The following is a 17763-nucleotide window of genomic DNA, read 5'->3' on the forward strand; positions in this document are numbered from 1 at the left end:
ATAATTAACAGGCATTGTTGTTAAACTTCACAACTTGACAGGGCCAATACACATTTGACTAAGCTATTTAGTAGATCAGAGATGTCCAGAAAACAATATGCTGGAGATTGTCAGTTCCCCACACGGCTTTCCTATCTCAAAAATAGGCAAACTCAACATTGTCACTAGCAGTTGAGCAAATTATAAGATTCTTCTGAAGCATTGTTCGAGATGAAACTGCACACAGTTCCTTGCCCGAGCATACGGCACTTCTGGAGAAGGTTTGACGCAACATACAAATGTTACGGCTTCCAGCATCAATTTGAGAAACCAATGTCGAAGAGATGGATCTTTAGCAGCCGGAGTCGTCCAGCACCTGAAGGAGAAGCAATCTATCCGACATATAATTGGTCGCCACATGATACCTAAACCTACTGAAACTTTGCCACTACATCAGCTCAGAAGTTTCATACTCGCTTTACGCGTGGAAGCGCAAGCATTTGCCATTATGAATCTTAAACTGTACTTGGCAAAATACAAATTGCCACTTAATATATGCATATACATACAACTGGTGAACTCTTGGATTCTAGTTGTGCTGGATATGGGCATGGCGCTGCTCTTTCCAAGGAAATTAATAAAATTTCCCCATGTCAACATGCAGGATATGTAGAAACAGTTGAATATCCGTAGGAAACAATTAAATCATGAAGTGGATAGCCCTTTCAGCAACATTCCTGCCAAAGAAAAAGCCTTCATGTCTAAGTTGAGTGGTTTCAGCGTTATTAAGTTCGAATTTGTAGTGGCAAGGAGAACCCTCTGCCCATATGATTTCCTTGCCTATTTTGGACCCTAGTTGATTATGGGACTCTTCGGTTGGCAAACTAATGAAAAGTTTAACCAAGGTACCTATTCGAATTAAAAGACATCCCAGTACCTCGACTAGGCAAAGAACTTGCCAAAAACAGTAGAGATGTAGAGATCCTAGGAATCCATAACATATAAATATCAGAATGAAATTTCACCTACATATTCTACAAGTTCTTAACAATAGATGGACCAGATAAAAAAACAAGGGGAAATAAAAATAGACACCCAATTGTAATTGGGAGCCAAAAAAAATAAAAATACAAAAAAAAATTACATTTATCACACAGAAAGTTCACCATACTGCCATGGATTAAACTCAGTAGACTTCAAATCAACCTCCACGCTGCTATCTGCACTCCCAATTGCAGCACGATGTTCTGCATATTTACCATTGTATTCATAAACTTCCAGGTCTCCCCAAGGAGTCGGTGTGACTTCTCCCGTTAGACTGAACCATCTAGCCGTAAATTTGTCTCCATTGGCCTCCCTATGCCTCTTTTCAGCTCGTTGCCTCTCCTCGAGACTGAAAGAACAAGAATCAAGTTAAAATGATGCACAGGTTTGTAGTAACAGAAAGCTTATACCAGCAGAAGCACATCAGCAGTCACCATGATCTTAACCACGAACAAGCAGAAAGCTTTTGGCTACTTGCCAAAAGAAGGCAATGGAACCAACAGAATATCCAAAAAAAAAACTAGAAACATTTTGGTAATTAATAGTACACATGCGAGGTTATAACTGCAGCACAAATGACAAACATGGAAATAGTTGCCAAGAGTAAAGCCTTTCTAAAAGCTTTACCATTAGCGTAAAAAGGGAACATGTTCTAGGTTCCCTTGAAAGCACATTTATGATACTTGTATTTGAAACTGCAGATGTTATTTTCAACCGCAAAATTTTGGGCAGAACAAAACGAGTCATGCATACCAGTATACCACCAGTTTGAGACCAACTTTCAAAGAATGCCTGAAGAGAAAATTAATCAACAACATGGCATCAACAGAATAGCGAGCAGAAGAGATGGATATGGCTTGGAAAGACGATGTTATATATGTTTGTAGCCAAAAAAGAAAAAAAAAATAGACACTAAAATGTTCTTATCCTAAAACTTGCAATTTATATTGGCTAGAAGTATTGATCGATGAAATGTGCCCAGAATCTGAATCTTAACATTTCACACAACAATACAGTTTCTCTACAGACAGCACGTTACATATGGAACACTAATCCCTAAAAATGTACAATCCAGCATCCAGTACCATGGAGAATAACAGCAAAGAGTTTAACAAAGTTTTCAATTTGCTGAAAGTAACTTTGCAACAACAAAAAACGTAAAATAGCATACCTGCTTTTCTCGGCACCAGCTTTTGATAAATCACCCATTTCAAGAGCATAACGGTCAGGACGTAATCTGGAATCTGATGCAAGCAGATTCTTCGGTGCGGTATCAAAACTGTTAATTTTATGTGCAAAGTATGTGTACTGGAATTTGTCTTTCTGTGGAACTGCCGCAACTCTCCATACCTATAACATATTTCAGCAAGAGACTGAATTATGCAGAGATTTTTCTCAACAGGCATTCTGCAATATTCTAATTAGCAGCCTAACTATGAAAACCTATAATCTGTGATCAACTCCACAATCCAAATATTTTAATTTCTTCACAGGTACCATTTTTAAGAAGTCTTCCCTTTAGTAGTACAACAAAAGTGCATGAAGATGCGATAAGAGGAAGAAGGAAAAGCAACATTCCACCATGCGGCATGGTGGAATCAATCATATGAATGAAAAGAAAATGCAAAAATGAAACCTTAAGCATGTCAAAGAAAAGAAAAACTTCCAGACACCAAAAGATACCTCTTTCAATTCAGTGCCAGGAAGGGGCTCTCCTTCTAGGTCACAAGGCTGACAACTCATGGACTCGTTCCATTTCCCCGTCATCAAAATTTTAGGTTCCTCATCAGCATTATACACATATCCATCCACTTCATAACGACCAGCACTGCCAGATAACAAGCTCTGTAAGCCACCAATCATGTAAAAGTGTTCATAAAAAGAGAACAAACATATAGAACTAATCAAGATACGACTAAGAGTCTTGGAAACTGGGACAGGGAACACCATTTATTGATAAGAGTATACCTCTATATACAAGGACGAAAAAACATTCCCAACAGAATCCTAGACATGAAAAGCTACATAAAAGGCCAAAAACATCCGAGGGTGGCCCTTAGTATTCAAACACACATCCACTAGAAGTATATAGCCATACCCAAACCATCCACATGGTTGAAAATATAAGACAACTTTGTCCCCAGTTGTTAAATTTGTCATGATCATCTCTCCAGGTGAATCAACCCAAGTTCGCCCAAAAATGAGATTGTTAACTTTGGTTGGAGGAGGCACCAGGTCAAGAACCACACCAGTTTTCTTCAGAGTGACACGGGTCCTGCATATGTATTTAAATTTGAAAAAGGAAAGGACATCAGCTGGAGTCACTGCTCAATACAGTCAATATTTTGTTTTCATATCATGATATGCTGGTAAATCATTCTGTCACACAGACTGAATAAATAAATAAAGTCAGAAAACAGTGTGGTGCCAACTTTATCTTATAACAGCATTTGTTTTCACCAGCAATGGTGCTCAACAATTACCACACAAGCATACAGAAACAAGAGAAAAAAGTGAAGCTCATTTTCCTTCAATGGTTCCTTATCCCAATGTCCGATACATGTCATGAGAATCTTGTATATAATGATACTGTTAGATTTTTGCATGTGGACCATACTTCATGAAGATTATTTAGATGCACTGGACTGTAGATATCAAAAAATTTATCATCAAATAGCAAGTTCATTGGTAAAAATCACTCCCTTGAAGAAACACTGAATTTCTAGAATTTGTGTTTCCACTTTGTCAAACAGTAAGAATACACAAAAATCCAAGCATATTGTGGTAGCATGCACTCATCGCCACATCATCCACGCACCACTCACTGCTAACATACTTAAAATCCTGTATTCTCTCCCTTTAAAACTTGAAAGATAAAAAAGAAACAGAAAAGGAAGCAAAAATAGGACATTTCCCTTGAGTTTAACATTTTGGAAAAAATATCAAGAGAAAGGGATTTTGCTGCAAAATATCCATGTATTACAATGAAATACTACGAATTTTTTATAATACTGCTATTGCTTTTTTAAGCATTTTATGGTTGTTTTCTCCAATACTCCCTTTTCTTTATTTTCCTGTAAAAAGACAAATACATACTCCCTTAGAATTTTGCTGTCATTTTTTCTTCCCTTTGAATCAAGGAGCATAAATATGAATAATTCAAGGGATGATGCTAACCAATCATCCTCTTTAAATAACAAAAAACCTTAGAAAATGCCTAAAAGTGATGAAGCGACCAAGTAATACATAAAAAGATAAGACTGCATTGGGTAATTAACGATAAATAATATGGAAAAATCCCTTTAAACATGCTAAGGCACACCTATAACTGGAAGGTTGGGCAGCATGGAAAAATCCAAATTTGGAAGACAATAACACATCGATCAAATCCATTCTTTTAACATTTTGATGAAAAGTGCTCACTTGCATGTCTTCTATCCATTGTCACAAATATTGTTCATGGGAAAATATCGGCAAGGTTTTTCTCGAGTATTTTTTGGTGAAGTTGTTTTTCTCAGGAAATTTTTGGGAAATACCTTGGCAAATTTTTAAAAAATAAAAAAAACTAATAAAATAAGAAACTAACAAAAAAGTGAAAATCATCATCCTGAGAAAATCGCGAGATTTTTGTTTGTGCCAAGATTTTCAAAATCTCACGGGATTTTCCCGATATTTTGTTTTATTTTTCTCCTAAATATCGCGAGATTTTTGAAGATCTCACAATATCTATGACAATGATTCTAACAATGTTTTTTAGTATTCCTAGATAGGACCATATGGGATTTCTTTTGTCTTTGCCAGCTACTTGCAAGTTCCAATTATATCTCCTCCTATGGTTGGTTTGTCCTCCCTTGGAATGTAGAGAAACCCCCAATGGAAGTGTCATTCGCACATCATAGGCAGCAAGCTCTCAAGCAACTTATCTCAAGTCAATTTATTAGTAATGATACATTCAATGGTGGGAGTGAAAAATTTACATATTTCTTTGTAAATATTAAGGTGCACGGAGAAGGTATTTTCAAACAGATTGGATGTTACTGGCCAAACGGCAAATCAAACCTGAATCTGACTACGTAATTTGGATTTCGTAAAACTAAATTGAAGATTCCAATCAAATTTATAGATACCAATTTGACTGTAGACTATAGAGAGAGAATGAATGCATGCATAAAAAATGGCCCTTCACCACATGACTGTGCCAAGTGCATAAAAATAGCTGGGCCTTGCTGGGCACAGTTGCCCAAATAAAGCACGATCGTCAGCTGTTATAGTCAATACATGAAAACCTCAAGGACCAACCAACAGCCACATAGACAACAAGCAGCTTGGAGCATGCAGAAAATGCAAAGCAAAAGTAGTGATACAAGTGGAAACTATATATGAGGTCCTCATATTCGACCCCAAACTGATTGGCATCCATGAAATCTTCAACATGCATGAAATGGCAGGGTTAGATTTAACATGGTAGATTTATGACAGCCACAAAATTTCATCCTCGGTTTATATTAACCTTGGTGGTTCTACACACAACCCTCTCTTTTGGGTAGGTATTCCCTTTGAGAAGGGAAAAAAAAAAAAGAGGGGTGGGGTGGGGTGGGAGAAGGAGGGTTGAGAACAACAATGACAAAACTTGTGAGAGTGAAAGAAAGACTACTGGGCAATAAGCATTCAAAAATGTAGCATCAGATAGGTTTACTACTTTTCTGTGGAGAATTAACTATTAAGAATGTATATTTTACCTTCCTACAGGGTAAACATCCACCGAATTCCCCAGAAATTTTGTCTTTAACTTGGATGTTACATCATAAACAAAATGTTCATTTTCAGCATGTCCAGCACTCATAGGAGGATGATGACTTACCTGTCCAATGAAATATTCTGAGTGTTTAGAAGATCTTACCATGATGCACCATAAGGAAGATAAGAAAAAAAAAAGGGAACTGAATCACAAACCTGCTCTGCTATGAACGTAACCCCTCCATGATTAACCATTTCATAAGTCTCTCCAAGAATGGGATTAAAAGGCTTCCAGGTTCGCTGATATGCAAAATATACAGAAATTGCCCATGATGCTGAAAAAGATAGTCAGAGGTTTCAGAAAAGTACCGACGAAAGTAATTCTAAGAAAAGGGAGAAAAAAAAAATTAGAAGAGGCCTCTTACAAGCATAGACCAACCGCATGTAAGGGTCATCACATTCATCTGCCTGGTCTAACAAGCTGCAATACTCCATTAACTGCAGCAACCATTTGAATTTCAATTTTCAAGGAGATAATAAATTACATATTTTCAGCAGAAATCAACAAGCTACACAAGTGCAACCAGAAGGTTTCCAGCACAAAATGAGCAAAAGACTCACCTCCGCCATTTTCTGGATCATTGTCATTGGCTCAAAAATGATAACAGGAAGTGTCACCATAGATGTAACATCTGAACCAATATACTTGTGCATCATCTTCCAATAGCCATCCCGTTCCTAAAAAGCAGTGTTTCCGTTTAGTGCCAAAAGGCTTATAAGAAAGAGTATAGTACTATAGACCCGTGCAAGAATGCTAGAAAAGGTGCAACATTAAAATTGAAACCAGTTTACAGAATCACTTAACAGCCTAAAACAAGTAAGGCCAATGGCTAAACAAGAAGTCAGGACAGTGCATTTTACCAGCGCAGACAAAAACTAAAGGATAAAATCCTGAAAATATCAAAGCATAAAACAGATGCATTTAGGACATAAACAAAAGTGACACACCAACAAAGTATTACCTTAGAAACTTAGATAACACGTTATCAACACAGACTGTTTATCATCTTTTAGTCGAGCTAAAGGCAGACATTTTTATGCAGGTCTTTTCGAGTTTTAAAGTTTAAAATTTAAATACTGCATCTAATGCCAATTGCCAAGGTGAACTTATGTGGCGGGTTTCAAGGGGAAGGGATGCAAAAGGCACAAAAGCAACCAAACATCAATTGTCTAGCTCCAGGGAGGTGGAACTTCAGAAATAATTTGTATGACTTTATAAGCTCTCAACCTCTCCAATGAAGAGAACAAACTATCTGACTAAAAAACATGCACATTTTGAAAATCCACCAGTTGCACAACACACAGTCAAGAATCTTTATGCATAAGTACTGACAAGGATTCATTTCTCAAAATATTTAAAAAGGTAGTTGCACGGTTTACATTCAGAGAGAGAGGGGGGGGAGAGGGAGATGAAGCTGCAGAGAGGTGCATTTCCCTGAACAACCTTTACAAATTCACAAGCTCGCTATAAATTTTCCAGTTCCAACACATGGTCAAGAATCTTGATGTGTTAATACCAACAAGGATGCATTATCCAAACTATTTAGACACTGCGAGGTTTACATTCACACACACTTCACAGACTTCAAAAAGAAAACAGATGCGCTTTTCTTCATCTTGCCATCCATGGAACCAAAGGTTAAACAAAATATTTTCTGCACCATCTCTTCTAAGTATGATAGCGTTGTTGCATGTATTCTACCTATTTGGCACTGTTGTACATCAAAATTGTGCTCTTTCCTGCTACACTTATACATATGTAAGCCAGTAAGCCACTTGTGTGCTCGTATTAGTAGATATACAATGGTGCTCACATGTATAATGACATAGGATGGCGTGCAAATATTAACTAATACAAACAGATCCAAATTCATACACATGAGCATTAAATGGTAATACATACTACAGTCTACAAGCAAATGATATACTAATGTTCTAAATGGCAAGCACTAGATGGAAAAATAACAGCAATATGTCACCTCTTGCTTCCATCTTCCTTTCTGAGCTTCTTCTTCTGCATCTTCTTCACCACCTTCAGGATTTATGACTTCTAGCCCTTCATATCCAAGCAACCTAACAGCGAAATAACACAAAATTGTATATATAAGTTACTATTAAGAGAATCTCCAGAGCAATTGCTGATATTAAAGAAGCAGACGATCTGCATGGTACAGATCAAAATTTGGAGCTAACAATTACAACCCAATCTACCATGCTTAGTACCAATTTCATAGCGAAATGAGGTGGAGACACCATTATCCTTGCCCGTAATAAGAAAATGGACACCAGAAAGGATGTTCTGCAGTTTGCTACCAAACAAAAGGTCAAACAAGAAAACTGGAAAGAACCACGCAGCAACAAATGTTGACCCGCTTGGTGCTCTTTGACAAAAGCGAGGCAAAAGCAGTTTTGCAATGCCATGTAACAAGCAGAATTGACATAATGTTGGGGAATAAATATAACAACGTTATCCTGCAACAGGCACCATTAAGCATCGAAGACGGTCTAAATGTGACGAAAGGAAACCCTAAAATTATCCGCACACAAACTTCACAAACACAGCTACAGCAAAAAATATGTTGCAGATTGTTTGCGAACGAAGACTAAAATACAGATTAAAGAAAAACGATAATGGTTGCATGACTAACGAGCTTGAGCTAGCGCACCAACAGACTACTTAAAATTTTTGTTCGCGCATCCCGTAATCGAAAAAAAGATTGGAAGCGGGACAGCATATCTCACCCAAAATTCAGGACCAGAATTATGAAAAATATTTCAAAGAAATCATCCAAATATTCCTGCTTAACTACAAGCAAAGATGCAAAGCATTTTTGCTTTCATAAATCTCAAACATAGAACTATCATACGCCACTTTGAATTTATCAGTTACAACATTTCGATCTCTCTAGGATGTATCAGTTACAACATTTCGATCTCTCTAGGATGAGAATATAAATACCGATCCCAAGAAACACTCGACTCATTCCAAAACGTCGGTGAGATAATTTCCGGTACGAGAAGCAGAGATAATCGAACAACTTTACATAACAAAGATCGAATCGTCAATGGAGAAAAGTTACTTGAAGATAAAAAGAAACACATGATGCACCACAAAACCATATGCATCACCAAAATTCTCCAATAAACAAGAGAGCGAGCGAGAGAGAGGAGTAAGCCCACCCGTTGACGGATTTCTGGACAGCGCTGCCGAAATTGGAGAAGCTGGAAGCGATGGATGCGAAGAAACCCTTTTGATCTTTCGACGTCATCTCTCAATCGGGATGTGGAGAATCCTACTCCCCTGTCCTCCAAAGATCAAAGAAACCAGACACGGCGACGGCGTCGCGATTCCCGGGAGAGACCTCGAGAGCGGAAGGAGGGAAGGACGGCGAGCTTCGATGGGAGGGAAAAAAAGGTATTGGCAGAAATGGGATCTTTCCCAATACCAGGTACTTCCTGGCAGGCGCCAGCATTTGGGCGGTTAACAGAAGTCCTATAGCTTTAACAAATATTCATGCGAGCACTATATATTCCTATTATTACATTTAGGTGCGGCCGTTGGTTCCAACAACGAAGTACGAACTTAGCAATGTTCATAAACAAATCAAATTTATATAACATTGTTTTCATATTTACACATAAAAAAATTGGCTCTACTGCTAAAAGCTCGTTAACTGACATTATATAAAAAAAAATTGTATAATACAATAGGCAAGAAGCCTAAAAAAATTCCTTTAATTCACAAATTTTCGATACCGGTGATCAGGTAAATAAGAAAACGTTGGCGTTTATCTGAATAGTATGAGAAATTAGGCGTTTCTTTGTAAACATCCAGCTTCGCTCCAGTCGTTTCTGGCTGGCCGGCTGGGTGCATTTTTTTGGACCGTGGACCCCAAACTTGACCCGGGAGACCCGGACCAGATGATCCCTTGTCTAGAGTCGGACCTGGTCGTGACAGCTTTCATAGCTGCGTCTTGGCGGCTTTGGTCCTGGTTCGATCCCCCTCGCAGACAAATTGGGAGTTGGTTAAGAAAACCGGACTCCATTGCCGATAAAATAATTGCACAAGATATATTCCAGGAAAAAGGCAAACCGGTCTTTGGAATGCATTCTTACTCTAAATTGGTAGCAGTGGTTTTTAAAAAAAAACGTTTTGAGATTTCATTGTTTATTTTTTATAAAGGTCGACCTCTATCACCAAACCAGTCATTGTTCATGCATCAAAAATGGTGCTCATGCATCAAAAATGGTGGAGTTGAAGCTTGGTTCAAGGTCTTTAAATTGACATTTTCAAGATTTGTTTGTGATCGTATGAAAAAGTTTTTTGGCTTTGCCCCCCATAGCAAGTAATTATGTTAATTTGTGTTATGTTTTGGCATTAATATATATATATATGTGTGTGTGTGTGCATGTGTGATTAATGGTTTATCGCAAATAATTTTCATTACACTGATGGGAGTGATGATTTATAGCCTGGTGTATGAATCAATCTTGTCTTGGCAATCAAAGTTCTGATAGACGACCCTAAGATGTATTTTGTTAAGCATGAGTCCAGACTCCTGAATGGAATGACCTTGACATGATGACAATTAAAAGTAAAATGCAAACACATCCCATGACGTTTGCCTACCAAGTGCTATATTTCAAATAATCGTAGGATGCACATGATAAGCACTTCACAAAATCCCTTAAAAGCATAAAAAACAAGTATTGGTTATTGTATTATCTCATCATTTTAGACCGTAAAAATTATTAACTTCACCCCTGCATGGAGTTTAGAATGGCTCAACCTTGCAACAACGATGGGAAGCTTTTACCAAACTTTATATGCCCACTTAGATACATGACCCACAATTGACAATGGTCAGCCTCGTCAACAAAGTCATTAATTCGATTCTTGTAGGTATTATTTTTTTATACACGATGTTCGAATTAAAAGATGTATTGTAAACCACCCATACATACTTTGAGTTTGAGGAACAATAAACAAATGGTTACACCTCTCATAATAAGTAAAAAAAGTCTTTTACTACAGGATATAACAAAAGACGTAATGTACGGATATCCAGTGCCCATGGAGCGGGAGCCATCCCTTCCTCTATCATATCATAATTATGATTTAAGGCTGTTTTGGGTGGACATTTAGCAACTGAACGGAACCACGAGACAATGTGGGCTGACTTCCGCAGCCTTGCAGGACAGTGCCTACGACCGTCCATTAGAAAAAGAAGGCGTTGGTCAACCTTTCCCTTTCTTCCAGATCGAGGAGACTCCTCTCGCACGCTTCCCCGTCTGTCGTCGTCTTCTCCTTCCCATTTCCATCAACTTTCTTCCCAATTTCTTCGGAGAAACCCACATCATCGAGAGAAGGAGAGTGGCAAATGAGAAAATAAATCGCAGCGACGTATCAGATCCATCAGCTAGTCGATCCCGATACTTACTTTTCTTTTTTCCAAATTTTCGGTTTCCATTTTTTTTTCGCTGCAGTATTTTTCCCTTTTTCTGGATTTGCTCTTTTTTGGGGAGTGGTGAGAATGAAAGAGGGCAAATCCGCAAAGGCTCAGCGGCGACATCAGAATCAGAACGGGCACGTCTCTCCTTTCAAGTTCGCGAAATTATTAGATCCGGAAGCTTCGTGGGATAAGGTTGGTATTGATTTCGCCCCAGTTCTTCCTTTTAGCTTCCCTTTTCCGGCAAAATTTTCCCATTCACTATGTGAAACTTGGGTGTCACTATCTGAAGACCCTGGATATACCAAATTTGGTTCCCGTAGGTTTTAACATTCGAAGCGATTAGATCAGATCCGAGATGAATATTTAAGTGGGGAGTGAAGGATAGCTGAAACTTCTTATTGTTAATGTTGCTATCATTGAGTCTTCTGTTTGAATGTTTCTCTACTTTGCGTGCTATTTTTAACTGATCTTGAGTGTTATCGATGAGGGAGTGCCATACTTCGACAAGAACCCATCTTTGCTAGTTTGGTTCTACATGAATGCTACTGTGTTACTTGATAAATTGGAAGTGTTGTCTTAATACTGTCGCTGATCGAGGATCAATTCGAGGCCAAATGAACCGAATCAGTTCGACACAAGCAGTCGCATGAAAGGCATAGAAAAAGAAGAAACCGAAATTGTAGAGCAGCTTTACTGCAAAAGGTTTATTGCACGTGCAATAAACTTAGACTGTTAGCAATGAGGACTTATGGATTACAATTTACAAGCTGAAACAAATGCCTCAAGGAGAATAGCACAAGCGGGCAGCAAAGCGGGTCACATTCAAAGCATCTGATGTTCGAGTCCTATGATGCGGTTATGCTCTGGCATGTTATCGGTTGCAAATAGTGGCAAGCGCAACACCCGAGTTGAATGATGTATCATAGGTCTACCCAGGCTTGAAGTAAGCCAGAACCTTGGAGGCATAAGAATATGACCTTGAGGGTTTTACGTTGAAGGTGGTTTCCCCTAAGGAAACATTAAAAAAAGCTGATGCGAATACCGGCCTGCATCCTAATAAATGGAAACCTCAAATGATGGATTTTCAAACCAGACCAATATGGGCGATAAGCTTAGACTAATAGATATCTGAGCCGTTGAGGATTACAAGTTGAGAGGAATGCTAGATTACGTATTCCAATTAGTGGGAGCTTCAATCTAAGGGTGCTCAGACAACATGGTTGATTGTTTGAAATCACTTTTGTGATTGTCGCTCTCACGTTGAAAGCATCAATGAAGAAAAGCATCTTAGTGGAACACATTGATCAAAATGAACCTAGTTTTTGAACGATTAAGGCAATGAGAATTGTCCTTTTATTTCCTCCACATGGAGGAGCGCATGTTTGATGCACTTGGAGACCCACTTTGCATCATTGAATAGGGTCAGAACTTCACTTACTAATGTGGCGGTCAACAAGGAGGCAGATATGTTCTTTAACTCTAAACATTATATCTTAGTTTATGCTGCTTGTGTATTAGAAAGTGTATTAGATATAGGTTCAACTGAAGCGGTTGAGTTGTTGTAGTCCATATCAACTCGAGCCGGTGGATAAGTTTGATCATATTGTGGACATGTTTTAGGAGATTATATATCCAGAATTTAGTTGTAATTAATGTTTTCCGATTATGGAGTTTTACATGTCCTTGTCTTGGATTCTTGTTTGAATGATGAAAAAAATTTAAGCTTCTTTTTAGGCCTTGTCTATCATATAAACTTGCAGTGTAGATAATCAAAATTATAAATGTTCCAAATTATAAATGGATGGAGACTGAGTTCTGAGATGGGGATGGGCAAAGCTTGTCTGTGAACTAACTAGAAGAGGGTAGTCCTTATGCCTAGTAGCAAGATCTGAAGGGGGGAAGGAGCACCTCTAAAATATGAACTGAGAAAAAATAAAAAAGCGAAAATAAGATAGTAATCATAGGCTATAAACCAGAAAATTATGTCTAAGGCATAGATGAAAGCATGAAGGATCCGTGCTGGTGGTGGTAGTGTACATAACAATTTCTAGTTGTGTCAATATTGACACCTGGCCTTTCGGAAGCGCAGAGGACAAAAGCATCTTCCTGTATTGTCCTCAATATTTTTGACCGATTGTTCTTGATTTTCATTACTTTCATTGAAGATTATGCAATAAAATCTTAAAGTGCATGATGGAGGAGTCTGAAGAAGCATGCTTGTATCTTTTGTCGAATTGAAGCAATATGATCTTTACACATAGAGAATTACTTTACATTGCAAAATAGATGTAGACTAATGACCTGAAACAGTTAAGCATTTGATGTCTGATCACGTCAACTTGGTTGCTTGTTGGATTTGTCAACCGTGAGCTCATTTGATGGTGGAAAAGTATTTTATTTTTACCCATACGATTGAGGAAGTTATTCTGAAATTTTTGACCATGTCCCATAAATATTTTAACTTGTATGCTTTGTGAAATGCTCATATCATTGTCCTCATGATGTATCTGTCTTAGAATAAGCTTTCATTTATGCAGCATCAGTGCATGCTACCAGATTTTCCTGTTGGAATTGCTTATTCTCCTGCTGGAGTTTCCTAGTCTTCAAAATTTTGAACCCTGTGTGACCATTGTTGCTTAATCCTTTTGATCAGTTCCAAGCCGTTAACAAAGAATGCATCTTTCACTTTTGTAGTTCCTCGCATATATACTTGCTTGTTCTTACTATTTGACCTTTAGATGCATAAAGCCATCCATATTGTGACTGTGTTACAGGATCAGTTAGGGGATGCACTGCACTGGATACGCCAAATTGTTGCCATCATATGTGGATTACTATGGGGGGCAATTCCTGTGGTTGGAGCTATATGGATTGTCTTGTAAGTGCAAATTCTAGGTCTTTGTTCATTCTACTTTTTTGAGTCATAGATTAACTTTTTGCATGGTGATAGTGGTGATATTCTGTAAATATTATGATTGATTGGAAAATAACTCATCTGGGAAACATAAGCAGCATACTACAATACTTCAAGATATCACCAAATTTTATGTGTTATGGAAATATTATCATGTCACAGTAGAAGGCTCAAGTCAGTAATATTGGTAGAATATTATGATATTTTCAGGATATCATCAAATATGTCAGGATGGTATCATGGTCCTATCAAAATAGATTGATGATTTTACAGACTTGTGAAAAGAAAATCTATGTCCTCTCTCTCTCTCTCTCTCTCTCTCTCACACACACACACACACACACATACATAGACACACACACACACACATATATATATATATATATATATATTATTGATGTATATATGCATATCTAATTTATTTATTTTTTATTTATTAAAAATTTTTAGTTGCGCCACGTTTTGTTTGGATTCGAATTCAGTTTGGCCCTATCCGGATCCAGAGGTTAGACTGTTCGGCCCGCCCCTAAAAAAAAATCCTGGCTCCGCTCCTGTTCACATCTATAAATTTATAATTTTATGTATGTAGCGTGTGTTGTTTCTTTCTTGTTTTTTATTTTATCATTTGTCAAAGAAAACTGAAAACTTACTTCCTTAACTTTGTGTCATTCTTCGTAGTTTTCAATTTTTAGAACTTCCAAGATTTCTATATGACGGACCAACTTTCCAGAAAACTTCTCACAAATATGCAACTGAAAAACTACACTTTCTTTGTATCCATTCTTCTTTGTATATGTATAAAATTTTGAGTGTCTCTTTCTTAACATACATGCTAGTTAATAACTTGATATAGTTACTCAGAAAATGCTGAGAATGCAAACTTGATTATTACTAATTTGATTTCTGAACGTTTCTCCCTTTGTAAGTGCTGATCTCATCTGAAACTTCCTAGACTAATTAGTGTCCTTGTGTATCTGGAATATAGTAACTTTTGTTGAATTTTGACCTTAGACTGTTAACTACAAAGCGCAAAAATTGCTGTGTGCCTGGTATATGGCTTAAAGTATTGGTGAATGGAAATGTATAGAAGAACAAATAGGTATTAGAACATGACTACACCATTAATCATAGAGTTTAAAACATTCTTAGTTTTTCCATATCACTAGATGATATTTGATAAGCTTATGGGATTAAGTTATGCATTTTGGTTGGTCCAAAAGGTTGTACTCCACTACAATTACATGTGTTGTTCGAGATGATATGGTAATCTATTCAAGAGTTTATGACGAACTTTTCTATGAATTAAATTTAAGGTTACACAAGCAGAATCCTTTGAATTTTTGATGCATATGGTTTTACTTTCTTGTTTTAACAATTTTCTTGAACTTTGTCTTTTCACCATATGTTGTTAGACTTCTCAAGAAATGTTTCACTTTTATACAATAATTTGAAAGCAATAAATTTTATTGAATATTATTCATAAATCATAATCTAAATTATTTGGTTGCATTAGGAATTTGATAGGCTCATCTAGCTGAAGGTTTTGCATTTGAACCTCAACTGGAATCTTCCCAACTTGAATATCCATGTAAAAGTTGAAGGCATAGATATCCTGAGTTGTACACTTGTTTAAGATTTGGTGGTCATTTATGGTTATAGGCTTCGTGAGAATATGTGATATCCCTTGTTCAATTTGCCATAGTCTGTGAGCATGATCGTTGTTCTTAATAAAATAATAATGTTTCTGAGTGTAGAAGTGAAAATGGAGAAACTCTTCTGCTTTTCTTTTTGGATGATACACTTTGGAATCTCTTAGTAAAATGGGAACCAGTGAGCGGTGCCACAAATTTTGGCTCGCAGGTCTTAGTTTGGAACTGGAATCTTATGTATTTAGTCCAAACATTTGCGTTGATCCACATGGTGTAGTCTAAGGAAAAAGATGGTAGTGGGGCCATTCATGCAGAGAGGTTTGCGTTTAAAATATTCCACATTTCTAAAGCATATCTGGGTAGAATGCTTGTGAGTAAAAAGGGGTTTCATCTATTTGGAGTGGCTTAAGGAAAGGTTTCCTTATCATCAATGCCTTATGTCTGATCCTGAAGCATGGTAATATCTGCAGATTCCTGCTAATATCTTCTGCGATCATATATGGATACTATGCACTTATTCTAAAGGTTGACGAAGAGGAATTTGGGGGTCATGGAGCACTCCTTCAAGAAGGCCTATTTGCTTCCATAACTCTTTTTTTGGTATGTAAACATTTATATAGCTTCTAATTTTTGCCTATATATATATATATATATATATATATATATATATATAAACCTTGTAAATTATGATGGTTCTGTGGATTGTGCAGCTGGTTTGGATTCTGGTGTACAGCCTAGCGCACTTCTAAGGTTGCTATTCTGATGTGAGTGATGATTCCATAAGATCTTCTCTGGCTGGACATCTTCTTTCAAATTTTGCTTTTTGTATCTTTTGAAAAAATTTCCATTGTGAAGCAATTGTATGAGTAACTTGAGCCCGGATAAACTAAGGTTTCATGCCTTCTATTTGCTGTTTGGAAGGTATTTAATCTGAAAAGCATGATACCATCAGTCAGTTTGTGGCTAGAGTGGCTCCAGCAGATATTGGCGAAGTTTTGTTCTATTCAAGATGGCACTAATCCTGTTGGTTTCCAGCATGTCCACTGCAGAAAGGCAGACCATAACTTTGTGCAAGACTGAACCCCATAGACCATGGAAAGCTAAATTGGTGAATAACTAGAGTGGTTCTCATTGTAGTGTTCTCTGATGTCAACTGAAATTTTGGGCCTGTTCAACGTATTAGAAATCTTTTTGTTGCCAGAAAGTCCAGACCAATGTCTCCTATTGCAATTAGAGTGTTACTTATTTCATTCATACACACACACACACACACACACACACACACACACACACACAGAGAGAGAGAGAGAGAGAGAGAGAGAGAGAGAGAGAGATTTTTCCAGATGATGGAGAGATGGGGGAGAGGGTGGTGGTGGCTGAATGGTTGAGGAAAGGTTGGGGAGCTCAGGCCAGTTGCAGGTTCAGGTAGGGACAGTTTGATGAGGGGAAGAAAAGCATGAAATGATGAAAGGGTTGGTTTGTTTCTGTTTATCAAGGCGTGTGAAATCTTTAGAGTTGATATTTACATATTTGTGGAATGCTTCTCGCATTACGGTTCGCGTCTGGTAATCTACATGATTATTTTATCATGAGACAAAATATACATCATGTAAAGGATTTTTCTTAGCACTTCGTTTGATATGTCAAATATATGAAGAATGACTTAATGGTCATATATTTGCATCAAGAAAAAAAAAAGCACCACAAGCGTAGATTTCACATTCTTTTTGTCAGTTTATATTCATATCTGCATTTGAAGGAGAACCGGATCCTTTTTTCTATTTAGTGGATCCGGAGTTGCTAATGGGCAGGATCTGGTTTGATGGTCGTGCCATTTTCTGCTGTACAGGATCTGAATCTGGTCTTTCGTCTACTAATGTTCCTTGCTTTCTTGGATTCTAACTGGTTGCAATATTGAGGGGTAGTT

General features: G+C 37.4%; 2 protein-coding genes across 2 annotated transcripts; one reads left to right on the forward strand and one right to left on the reverse strand.

Moving 5' to 3' along the window:
* Window positions 1–953: 953 nt before the first annotated feature.
* On the reverse strand, window positions 954–9276 carry LOC116256561 (oxysterol-binding protein-related protein 3C-like). The gene is made up of 10 exons (XM_031632956.2): window positions 9001–9276; window positions 7800–7893; window positions 6382–6498; window positions 6186–6258; window positions 5977–6095; window positions 5763–5884; window positions 3122–3298; window positions 2707–2851; window positions 2195–2373; window positions 954–1372 (listed from the first exon to the last, which is right to left on the reverse strand). Exons 1-10 carry the CDS (start codon window positions 9087–9089, stop codon window positions 1129–1131), a joined length of 1359 nt encoding a protein of 452 aa, XP_031488816.1. The 5' UTR covers window positions 9090–9276; the 3' UTR covers window positions 954–1128.
* A 1779-nt stretch (window positions 9277–11055) lies between these two features.
* Window positions 11056–17040, forward strand: LOC116255447 (uncharacterized). Its single transcript, XM_031631269.2, has 5 exons — window positions 11056–11465; window positions 14048–14151; window positions 16307–16436; window positions 16547–16600; window positions 16758–17040. Exons 1-4 carry the CDS (start codon window positions 11355–11357, stop codon window positions 16583–16585), a joined length of 384 nt encoding a protein of 127 aa, XP_031487129.1. The 5' UTR covers window positions 11056–11354; the 3' UTR covers window positions 16586–16600; window positions 16758–17040.
* The last annotated feature ends 723 nt before the right edge of the window (window positions 17041–17763 follow it).

The sequence above is a fragment of the Nymphaea colorata genome, chromosome 6 (genome assembly GCF_008831285.2).
Source record: "Nymphaea colorata isolate Beijing-Zhang1983 chromosome 6, ASM883128v2, whole genome shotgun sequence".
NCBI classification, from domain to species: domain Eukaryota; kingdom Viridiplantae; phylum Streptophyta; class Magnoliopsida; order Nymphaeales; family Nymphaeaceae; genus Nymphaea; species Nymphaea colorata.